The sequence below is a fragment of the Cherax quadricarinatus genome, chromosome 1 (genome assembly GCF_038502225.1).
Source record: "Cherax quadricarinatus isolate ZL_2023a chromosome 1, ASM3850222v1, whole genome shotgun sequence".
NCBI classification, from domain to species: domain Eukaryota; kingdom Metazoa; phylum Arthropoda; class Malacostraca; order Decapoda; family Parastacidae; genus Cherax; species Cherax quadricarinatus.
Window position 1 is genome coordinate 3,821,354 of NC_091292.1, and position 12,854 is coordinate 3,834,207.

Genomic DNA, 12,854 nt, shown 5'->3' on the forward strand with positions numbered 1-12,854 from the left:
TATACCATATAAAAACATTGTTCTTTCCTCTCAAATTAGGTACTAAAGTTGAAGAAAGAACAATATTATCAGAAGAAAAAAAGACAGAATGCCAGCCAACTAGTGAAGATTACCCTGATAATTCACAGTCTCTGCTGTCTCATATCTCTCTCTCTTTAACATCCAAAGTAAGTTTTAATCATAACCTAAGATAATTTTTGTTTTTTACACACACACACACACACACACACACACACACACACACACACACACACACACACACACACACACACACACACACACACACACACACACACACACACACACACACACACACACACACACACACACACACACACACACACACACACACACACACACACACACACACACACACACACACACACACACACACACGCACATGCACACACGCACGCATGTACGTGTGCGCATTTTCTGGTAATATTTGAAGAGTTGCAATGCTTCCAAAATGTGAAGCATTTAGCAGGCATTTATTTCACAATCTTATGACAAAGATGGTACTACCCCCTTGGATGGTTTTTGTCTACCAACTTGCTAAACTAATTGTGGTGACTGACAGCATGCATAATATAATCACAGTGATTACTCAGAGAAAGGAACAGTATTTTCTGTAGCAAAGCTGTGATTTGTGTAGTGAAGTATAATGTTTGAGGAGGCACTGGTCTTACAAAAGCAAATGTAGCTAACATTTTAAATTGATGGTTAGTGTTTTAAGAGACATTAAAGTGATGTTGGTAAAATTTTGAGGTACAGTGGACCCTCGGTTATCGGCCGTAATCCGTTCCAGAAGGTCGGCCGATAACCGAAATGGCCGAAAGCCGAATTAATGTTTCCAATGGAAACAAGTAATCCGTTCCAGACAAAAATATTCACAAAAAAGTAATTATTTAACAATTATGTAAGTTTTACATACCTTTATTGAAGGCTAATGCTGGCTTCTGGAAGATAGGGAAGAGGAAAGAGGGAGGAGTTAGTGTTTGGAAGGGGAATCCCCCTCCATAAAGACTTTAGGTAGCAAAGCCTTCTCTGGGGTTACTTCCCTTCTTTGTCTTTTAATGCCACTAGGACCAGCTTGAGAGTCACTGGACCCCTGCCTCACAACAATCTGTCCATAGAGGTCTGTTTCTGGCATCTCTCTAAGATTTCCCTGAAGTGGGACAGGGTTTTGTCACTGAACATGTTGCAGATATGGCTTGTTTCAGCTTGGTCAGGGTGGTGTTTCTCTACAAAAGCTTGCCCCTCAAGGAAGATTCCTTGATGTTGGTGAGGGGCTCTTGATTTAGGGAATTGGATCTGTGCTCCAGTTCCCCGAATTAAGCCTGAATGCCTTCCACATCCCCCCCAGGCGCTGTATAATCCTCCGGGTTTAGCGCTTCCCCCTTGATTTTAATAATAATAATACAAAAGCTTGCACCCTAATCCACACTGCACACACCTCTTTAATCTGTCATTTACTGCTACAGTACATTCATTACTAACCTTAAAATATTTGTAGTCTTGATGTAGGGCAAGAGGTGAGTAGTATTTGTAGGAAGTCAGTGTAGATACAGTACACGTATGTGCCTCCCCCCCCCCCCCCGGGCTACACTACAGAGCTATATTACAATACACAGCTATATTATTACACTACACAGCCATATTATTACCATGTTCACTGAGTTTAATCGTTTCTAACAACTATCTTTAGATACCATCATAAACAGAGGGAGAAGTAATGAATAATTCATGCCAAGAATTGTAAACAAATGCATATGAAGGGCGGTTACTGCACTAGTCGCCAGATTCACAGTTTTCTCTAACGCTGCATCAGAGAAAACACAATGTTTACTCTCCATCCCACTCTCCACTCGATAACATATAAACATTGCATGTTTATATGCTACACGACATGTAACCTGTTTCTTATATAATTTTGAAGAAAATATCATAGATGGATTAATGAAAATGTCTATATTAACGTAAAATAAGACATTTAATGTGCCAAAGAGTGATTATTAAATATACATCGCATATAATAAACATTGCATGTTTATATGCTATGTAACGTGTTTCTTACATAATTTTGAAGAATATATCATAGATGGATTAATGAAAATGTCTATATTAATGTAAAATAAGATATTTAATGTGGCAAAGAGTGATTATTAAATATACATCACATATAATAAACATTCACAGCTGCTCTTTGCTGATGACACTGTGCTCTTGGGAGATTCTGAAGAGAAGTTGCAGAGATTGGTGGATGAATTTGGTAGGGTGTGCAAAAGAAGAAAATTAAAGGTGAATACAGGAAAGAGTAAGGTTATGAGGATAACAAAAAGATTAGGTGATGAAAGATTGAATATCAGATTGGAGGGAGAGAGTATGGAGGAGGTGAATGTATTCAGATATTTGGGAGTGGACGTGTCAGCGGATGGGTCTATGAAAGATGAGGTGAATCATAGAATTGATGAGGGAAAAAGAGTGAGTGGTGCACTTAGGAGTCTGTGGAGACAAAGAACTTTGTCCTTGGAGGCAAAGAGTATAGTTTTACCAACCCTCTTATATGGGTGTGAAGCATGGGTGATGAATGTTGCAGCGAGGAGAAGGCTGGAGGCAGTGGAGATGTCATGTCTGAGGGCAATGTGTGGTGTGAATATAATGCAGAGAATTCGTAGTTTGGAAGTTAGGAGGAGGTGCGGGATTACCAAAACTGTTGTCCAGAGGGCTGAGGAAGGGTTGTTGAGGTGGTTCAGACATGTAGAGAGAATGGAGCGAAACAGAATGACTTCAAGAGTGTATCAGTCTGTAGTGGAAGGAAGGCGGGGTAGGGGTTGGCCTAGGAAAGGTTGGAGAGAGGGGGTAAAGGAGGTTTTGTGTGCGAGGGGCTTGGACTTCCAGCAGGTATGCATGAGCGTGTTTGATAGGAGTGAATGGAGACAAATGGTTTTTAATACTTGACGTGCTGTTGGAGTGTGAGCAAAGTAACATTTATGAAGGGGTTCAGGGAAACCGGCAGGCCGGACTTGAGTCCTGGAGATGGGAAGTACAGTGCCTGCACTCTGAAGGAGGGGTGTTAATGTTGCAGTTTAAAAACTGTAGTGTAAAGCACCCTTCTGGCAAGACAGTGATGGAGTGAATGATGGTGAAAGTTTTTCTTTTTCGGGCCACCCTGCCTTGGTGGGAATCGGCCAGTGTGATAATAAAAATAATAATAATAAATAATAAACATTGCATGTTTATATGCTATGTAACGTGTTTCTTACATAATTTTGAAGAAAATATCATAGATGGATTAATGAAGATGTCTATATTAATGTAAAATAAGACATTTAATGTACCAGTGATTATTATTAAATATACATCACATATAAACATTGCATGTTTTAATATAGTACTATGTAACATGTTTCTTTGGGCCCATGGTTGCTTATTTTGCAGTTGTACTCAATCAGTAACCACAAAAAACAATGGATTATAGCAAAATGTTTGGATGAATGAGCAGAAGCTTCCTCACTCGCCCAGAGACAAAGCCAAACTGACTCGCAAGCAACCTCAGCCGGTGGATGGATGCCTCCCAAATGGCCGATAACCGAATTAACCCTTTCAGGGTTTCGGCCATACGAGTACGGCTTACGCACCAGTGTCCATGACGTACTAGTACGCATAAATTCTAGCGCCTTCAAATCTAGCGAGAGAAAGCTGGTAGGCCTATATATGAAAGAGTGGGTCTATGTGGTCAGTGTGTGCAGTATAAAAAAATCCTGCAGCACACAGTGTGTAATGAGAAAAAAAAACTTTGACAGTGTTTTGGGATTAAAACAGCGATTTTGCACTGTATTTTCGTATGGTATTTATTGTTGTATTCTAGTTTTCCTGGTCTCATTTTATAGAATGGAAGACATATTACAGAAATTGAGGTGATTTTGACTGGTTTTACAATGAAAAGTACCTTGAAATTGAGCTCAAAGTAGCAGAAATGTTCGATTTTTACCAAAGTTCAAAAGTAAACAAATCATGCTAAGCGTCCAATACACGTCAACTGGTAAGTCTGATATTCTTTCACAAGTGTGCCGATATTATTTATACCATTTCTATACTAATGCAGTAGTCTGCATAACAGCAAATCTTGTATTTTTTGTGAGAATAAAAATTCAAAATGGGAAGCAAAAGAATGTAAGAGGGGCATGGGGACGTGAATAATGAACACCGGAAATGTTATTTTAGTGCCAGGAATGTCCTTGTTTATTCTGGACCCTATTTGGAAATTGGCATCTTTTGAAATTTGTGTGAAATTTGCAAAATTGCTAAATTCTGACCACTTTATTGGATAGTTGAAATTGGTAAATGGGTGGTTTCTTGTACTCGTTCGATAAAAAAAATGGAGTTCTAGTGAAATAGGTATGATTTTTGTCGACTAGTACACTGGAATTGGCCGGAAATAAGGCTCAAAGTGCGCAAAATCGCCGATGCGTAAACATCGTCGAGACCGCTAACTTCGCAAGAGCATAATTCCGTAAGTTTTCCATCAAATTTCGTACTTTTGGTGTCGTTATGATCGGGAAAAGATTCTCTTATCTTTTCATAAGAAAAAATATTTTTTTTTTTGAAATTTGGGGGACCCTGAGAACAAGTCTCTGAGAGGGCCTGTGGACCCTGAAAGGGTTAGTGGTCGATAACTGGGCGCCGAAAAACCGGCTGATAACCAAGTTGGCTGATAACTGAACCGGCCGATTACCAGGGGTCCACTGTATCTGTTTAGAGAATTTATTAATATAATTAATTTTTTTTACTTCTTAATGTAAATTTAAATATTGCATTTGATGACAAAAAAAAGTTTGCCTAACTTTTTTATAATGTATTACTTCTTATAATCTCAAGAACTTGATACTTTTCATGTGTATTTATTGCTTTATTAATATTTACAGTGGAAAATTTACAGTGGAACTTCGGTTTTTGTTTGCCCTCGTTTTAGTTGAATTCGATTTTCGACAACTTTTTTTTGTCAAAATTTTGACCCAGTTTTCGTTCATCACCTCAGGTAAATTGTGTGTGATGTGGAAGGCTAACAATAAGGCATTGGTCATGAGGGAAATTTTCATTGAGTGGGTCAATGAAGTGTTTGGCCCAAGTGTGAAGAAATACCTCCTGGACAATAAATTGCCACTAGAGTGCCTCCTGGTAATGGACAGTGCTCCTGCTCATCCTCCAGACTTGGAAGACCAGTTGTTGGAGGAGTTTAGTTTCATCACAGTGAAGTTCTTGCCCCCTAATAACACTCCTCTCATCCAGCCCATTTACCACCCCTCTCATCCAGCAGGTCATTTGAAAATTCAAAAAACTCTACACCAAAGCACTGTTTCAAAGGTGCTTTGAAGTGACCTCGGACACTGAATTGACCCTAAGAGAGTTCTGGAGGAATCACTTTGGTATCCTCAATTGCATAAGCCTTATAGATAAGGCTTGGCAGGAAGTGACTTCTAGGACGATGGACTCTACTTGGAGAAAAATGTGGCCAGAATGTGTCGAAGAGAAGGATTTTGAAGGGTTTGAGGCTGACCCTGACAACCCTATGCCTGTTGTGGAATCTATTGTGGCTCTGGGGAAGTCCATGGGGTTAGATGTGAGTGGCCAGGATGTGGAGGAGTTGATGGATGGCCACAGGAAAGAGCTGCCATACCTTCAACTGGAACAGCAACAGAATGCAGCTGAGGAAATTGCTTCAGAGGAGGAGGAGGAGGAAGAGAGAGGGAAGAAGGTGTCTTCTTCAGTGATTAAGGACATGTGCAAAGTGGAGTGAGCTGCAGAGTTTTGTGGAGAAATATCACCCTAGCAAAGCTGTTGCAAGCCATGTCTGCAACATGTTCAATGACAATGCCTTGTCCCATTTTAGGCAAATCTTAGAGATGCCAGAAACAGACCTCTCTGGACAATTTTTTTTGTGCAACAGGGGTCCAGTGCCAGTAAAGGACAAAGAAGGGAAGTAACCCCGGATAGGGACTTGATACCTGAAGTCCTTATAGAGGGGGATTCCTCTTCCAACCAACAACCTCTCCTCCTCCCTCTCCCCTCCTCGTGTCTTCCATACGCCAACAAGAGTCTTCAATAAAGGTAAAAGTGATATTAAATGTTCATTTATCCATTTCATTAGTTGTTTATATTTATTTCTCATTGTTTTCAGTATGTAAAACTATAGTTATTCTCTATAAAATGTTTTTTTTTTTTTTTTTTTTTTTTTTTTAAAAAGTCGGCCGTCTCCCACCGAGGCAGGGTGACCCAAAAAAGAAAGAAAATCCCCAAAAAGAAAATACTTTCATCATCATTCAACACTTTCACCACACTCGCACATTATCACTGTTTTTGCAGAGGTGCTCAGAATACAACAGTCTAGAAGCATACACATATAAAGATACACAACATATCCCTCCAAACTGCCAATATCCCAAACCCCTCCTTTAAAGTGCAGGCATTGTACTTCCCATTTCCAGGACTCAAGTCCGACTATATGAAAATAACCGGTTTCCCTGAATCCCTTCACTAAATATTACCCTGCTCACACTCCAACAGATCGTCAGGTCCCAAGTACCATTCGTCTCCATTCACTCCTATCTAACACGCTCACGCACGCTTGCTGGAAATCCAAGCCCCTTACCCACAAAACCTCCTTTACCCCCTCTCTCCAACCCTTTCGAGGACGACCCCTACCCCGCCTTCCTTCCCCTATAGATTTATATGCTTTCCATGTCATTCTACTGTGATCCATTCTCTCTAAATGACCAAACCACCTCAACAACCCCTCTTCTGCCCTCTGACTAATACTTTTATTAACTCCACACCTTCTCCTAATTTCCACACTCCGAATTTTTTGCATAATATTTACACCACACATTGCCCTTAGACAGGACATCTCCGCTGCCTCCAACCGTCTCCTTGCTGCTGCATTTACCACCCAAGCTTCACACCCATATAAGAGTGTTGGTACTACTATACTTTCATACATTCCCTTCTTTGCCTCCATAGATAACGTTTTTTTGACTCCACATATACCTCAACGCACCACTCACCTTTTTTCCCTCATCAATTCTATGATTAACCTCATCCTTCATAAATCCATCCGCCGACACGTCAACTCCCAAGTATCTGAAAACATTCACTTCTTCCATACTCCTCCTCCCCAATTTGATATCCAATTTTTCTTTATCTAAATCATTTGACACCCTCATCACCTTACTCTTTTCTATGTTCACTTTCAACTTTCTACCTTTACACACATTCCCAAACTCATCCACTAACCTTTGCAATTTTTCTTTAGAATCTCCCATAAGCACAGTATCATCAGCAAAAAGTAACTGTGTCAATTCCCATTTTGAATTTGATTCCCCATAATTTAATCCCACCCCTCTCCCAAACACCCTAGCATTTACTTCCTTTACAACCCCATCTATAAATATATTAAACAACCATGGTGACATTACACATCCCTGTCTAAGACCTACTTTTACCAGGAAGTAGTCTCCCTCTCTTCTACACACCCTAACCTGAGCCTCACTATCCTCATAAAAACTCTTTACAGCATTTAATAACTTACCACCTATTCCATATACTTGCAACATCTGCCACATTGCTCCTCTATCCACTCTATCATATGCCTTTTCTAAATCCATAAATGCAATAAAAACCTCCCTATCTTTATCTAAATACTGTTCACATATATGCTTCAATGTAAACACCTGATCTACACATCCCCTACCCACTCTAAAACCTCCTTGCTCATCCGCAATCCTACATTCTGTCTTACCTCTAATTCTTTCAATTATAACCCTACCGTACACTTTTCCTGGTATACTCAGTAAGCTTATTCCTCTGTAATTTTTACAGTCTCTTTTGTCCCCTTTCCCTTTATATAAAGGGACTATACATGCTCTCTGCCAATCCCTAGGTACCTTCCCCTCTTTCATACATTTATTAAACAAAAGTACCAACCACTCCAACACTATATCCCCCCCTGCTTTTAACATTTCTGTCATGATCCCATCAGTTCCAGCTGCTTTACCCCCTTTCATTTTACGTAATGCCTCACGTACCTCCCCCACACTTACATTCTGCTCTTCTTCACTCCTAAAAGATGGTATACCTCCCTGACCAGTGCATGAAATTACTGCCTCTGTTTCTTCCTTAACATTTAAAAGTTCCTCAAAATATTCTCGCCATCTACCCAATACCTCCATCTCCCCATCTACTAACTCCCCTACTCTGTTTTTAACTGACAAATCCATATTTTCCCTAGGCTTTCTTAACTTGTTTAACTCGCTCCAAAATTTTTTCTTATTTTCATTAAAATTTCTTGACAGTGCCTCTCCCACTCTATCATCTGCTCTCCTTTTGCACTCTCTCACCACTCTCTTTACCTTTCTTTTACTCTCCATATACTCTGCTCTTCTTATAACACTTCTGCTTTGTAAAAACCTCTCATAAGCTACCTTTTTCTCTTTTATCACACCCTTTACTTCATCATTCCACCAATCACTCCTCTTTCCTCCTGCCCCCACCCTCCTATAACCACAAACTTCTGCCCCACATTCTAATACTGCATTTTTAAAACTATTCCAACCCTCTTCAACCCCCCCACTACTCATCTTTGCACTAGCCCACCTTTCTGCCAATAGTCGCTTATATCTCACCCGAACTTCCTCCTCCCTTAGTTTATACACTTTCACCTCCCTCTTACTTGTTGTTGCCACCTTCCTCTTTTCCCATCTACCTCTTACTCTAACTGTAGCTACAACTAAATAATGATCCGATATATCAGTTGCCCCTCTATAAACATGTACATCCTGGAGCCTACCCATCAACCTTTTATCCACCAATACATAATCTAATAAACTACTTTCATTACGTGCTACATCATACCTTGTATATTTATTTATCCTCTTTTTCATAAAATATGTATTACTTATTACCAAATTTCTTTCTACACATAGCTCAATTAAAGGCTCCCCATTTACATTTACCCCTGGCACCCCAAATTTACCTACTACTCCCTCCATAACATTTTTACCCACTTTAGCATTAAAATCCCCAACCACCATTACTCTCACACTTGATTCAAAACTCCCCACGCATTCACTCAACATTTCCCAAAATCTCTCTCTCTCCTCTACACTTCTCTCTTCTCCAGGTGCATACACGCTTATTATAACCCACTTTTCACATCCAATCTTTATTTTGCTCCACATAATCCTTGAATTAATACATTTATAGTCCCTCTTTTCCTGCCATAGCTTATCCTTCAACATTATTGCTACTCCTTCTTTAGCTCTAACTCTATTTGAAACCCCTGACCTAATCCCATTTATTCCTCTCCACTGAAACTCTCCCACCCCCTTCAGCTTTGTTTCACTTAAAGCCAGGACATCCAGCTTTTTCTCATTCATAACATCCACAATCATCTCTTTACATTATTTCTTGTGGGGAATATTGCTTCAGTTTTTGTCAAATTCAGTTTTCATCAGGCTTTCTGGAACGAATTAATGAGGAAAACCGAGGTTCCACTGTATTTGTTAAAGAATGAGTTCTAGTACACTGTACTCTAATTCATTCTTCACAATTTAAATTATGGATAATTATAGTATCTAGTATTCATAGATAACATGACAGATTATTTTATTTAGTGTTAATAAAGTGTTTCTATTTTCTTGTAATAGATAACAAGTCAGCAGTCAAGTCAGCATTCCAATGATTCCTCTTTACGTCAGCAGCTAATGAATACTCAATTCCGACAACAGTTCCTTAGTTTTTCTCAAGGAAAAGGATCCTTTTCACAGGTAACTATATTTCTTATTTTGAAAAATAAAGCATAGCTAAATTCCTAAAAAAAAAAAAAAAAAAATTCCTTCTTTCTTTCAACATATCGGTCATATCCCACTGAGGCAGTGTGGCCCCAAAAGAAAAACGAAAGTTTCTCCTTTTAAATTTAGTAATGTATACAGGAGAAAGGGTTACTAGCCCCTTGCTCCTGGCATTTTAAGTCGCTTCTTATGACATGCATAGCTTACGGAGGAAGAATTGTTTCAGTTTCCCAGGGAGATAAGCGGAAATTAACAAGAACAAAAACTAGTAAGAAAATAGAAGAAAAGCCAGAGGGGTGTGTATATATATGCTTGTACATGGCTCACGAAATCATAATGACACGATTGCAAACAAACCATACCCCGGCCGGGATTGAACCCGCGGTCATAGAGTCTCAAAACTCCAGCCTGTCGCGTTAGCCACTAGACCAGCTAGCCACAATAAGATTCGTCCAACTAGGTATATTTCTACACCATAGGAAGGTTAGCACAGGCACCACTGGAGATTCATCTGTAAAAACTTGCATTTGTGGTCACAGTGGTGCCTGTGCTAACCTTCCTATGGTGTAGAAATATACCTAGTTGGACGAATCTTATTGTGGCTAGCTGGTCTAGTGGCTAACGCGACGGGCTGGAGTTTTGAGACTCTATGACCGCGGGTTCAATCCCGGCCGGGGTATGGTTTGTTTGCAATCGTGTCATTACGATTTCGTGAGTCATGTTGACGGCAGTGAAGGGACTTGAGCTAGAGTTCGTCACGGCCACGCTAGCTGGAGATTCGTCTGTAAAAACTTGCATTTGTGGTCACAATGGTGCCTGTGCTAACCTTCCTATGGTGTAGAAATATACCTAGTTGGACGAATCTTATTGTGGCTAGCTGGTCTAGTGGCTAACGCGACGGGCTGGAGTTTTGAGACTCTATGACCGCGGGTTCAATCCCGGCCGGGGTATGGTTTGGTATGCTTGTACATGCATGTGTAGTGTGGCCTATTTATTTTTAACACCTGCCATCTCTCATTGAGCTAGGGTGACCCGATAAAGAAGAAACAAAACAAGGATGCATTCCACAAGTCTCTGACACATGTATAGCATACATGTGTATATCTACTAGGGTGGATATACACAACCTTTCCTGCTTAAAGAGAGGAGGACAATTTCTACCTTTTGTGGTGTAGAGAATAAAGTAGTCATCTGTTGTTCCTGAATATATGTAATGGAAGTATTAATTCAAAAGATTTCTGAGACGCAGAAGCTTTATGGATTTTACTCTTAAATTGTAAAACAAACAAGTATCAGAGCCTTTGTTTACACAGTGGTCAAAAATCTGGTCAAAGCATGGATATGCCTTCACAGCAATCAGTAACAATGATGAGAAAATGAGTGTATTGATGGACAGAATGACAAAAGTGGAACAAAACCAGATAGGGCAAGAAGATCTGATAGAGTAACTGAATAAAAGAGAGTTTGTAAAGAATTGGTAAAGAATAGAGTTGACTTTTTTTTTTTGGCACATGGAGGTAGGGTAACCAGAAAAAGAAGAATCATTTTCACCATCATTCACTCCCTCACCATCTTTCTAGAAGTGTGCCAACACTGCAGCTCAGATGCCCCTCCCAACTGCAATATCCCCAACTGTCCTTCAGAGTGCAAGCACTGTGCCTCCTCCTTCTAAGACTCAAGTCAGGTTAACCAGTTTCCCTGAATCCCTTCAAAAATGTTGCCTTGCTCTCACACTAATATCAAATCATAACCATTTGCCTCTACTCATTCCTATCAAACATGCTCACACTCGTCTGTTGGATGTCCAAGCCCTTCACGTACAAAACCTCCTTGAGCACCTACTTCTAACCTTAACTGGGATGGCCCCTACTCCTCCTTCCTACCACTGCAGATTTACATACCCTCCAAGTCATCCTATTTTGCTCCAGCCTCTCTTAAATGTCCAAACTACCTCAGCAGTCCCTTCTTAGCCCTAACTACAAAGTCTCTGCATAATATTTACACAACACACTGTCCTCAGACACGACATCTCCACTGCCTCCAACCTCCTCCTTGCTGCAGCGTTCAAAACCCGTGCTTCACATCCATGTAAGAGTGTTGATGCCACTATGATACATTCCCCTTAGCTTTGTGGACAATGTTCTTTGTCTCCACAGATGCCTCCATGCACTGCACACCTTGTTTTCCTCATGGTTCCCCCTCATTTTTCGTAGGCACTTCTGCCAACTCCGAAATATCTGAACACAGTCTTCCATACTCTCTCCTGCCAATCTGATATCCAGTCTTTATTTACCTAAATTTTTTGTTACCCTCATCACTTTGCTCTTTCCTATGTTCACTTTTAATTTCATTTGATATAGAGATAAAATACATAAGATGGGGCAGGGAAGGTGTGCAGAGGTATGCAGCTTTGGACATGTTTTGTTTAAACATGATTGAGTTTTCGTATTCTTCATTATGTCTTAAACAACTCTCCAGATCATACGTGACCACCTACAGGTTAATGTGCCAGTGTCGGAAATTAAAGAATCACGGTTGCTAGGGAACCAAGGGAGAAAAAGTGTTATGCTCAGATTTCACACACAAGACAGAAAAAAAGATCTAATAAGTTCATCTATTAACCTACAGGTTAATGTGCCAGTGTCGGAAATTGAAGAATTACGGTTACTAGGGAACCAAGGGAGAAAAAGTGTTATGCTCAGATTTCACACACAAGACAGAAAAAATCTAATAAGTTCATCTATTAAAGCAAAAAAATATATACATGTATACATAAATGAGTGTCTCACAAGAAAACGACTAAACCTCCTGTACAGAGTGAGAAAACTGAAACATGAGAATAATGATAAAATTCACCAGTGCTTTGTACGTGATGGACAAATTCTAGTAAGAAAAACAAATGTAGGCCGTGTGTACTATATTACAAATGAAAATGAACTAGCGAACTTCCTTCATGATGCAAACATTACAGAGTCTGACTGATATTAGTGACCAAATATTGTACTA

At 39.9% G+C, this 12,854-nt stretch overlaps 1 protein-coding gene across 12 annotated transcripts in view; it reads left to right on the forward strand.

The window, feature by feature from the left end:
• The window catches only part of LOC128690850 (mucin-3B-like), a 245,985-nt gene that overhangs the window by 125,531 nt on the left and 107,600 nt on the right, over positions 1 to 12,854 (forward strand). For all 12 annotated transcript variants that reach the window (XR_011392071.1, XR_011392075.1, XR_011392078.1 and 9 more), the window contains exons 16-17: positions 40 to 167; positions 9,705 to 9,824. Coding sequence is in view for 8 of the 12 variants with exons in the window: in XM_070085103.1 (XP_069941204.1) it covers positions 40 to 167; positions 9,705 to 9,824 (248 nt within the window). In the remaining 4 variants the exon portion in view is untranslated. The remainder of the gene's footprint in view (positions 1 to 39; positions 168 to 9,704; positions 9,825 to 12,854) is intronic.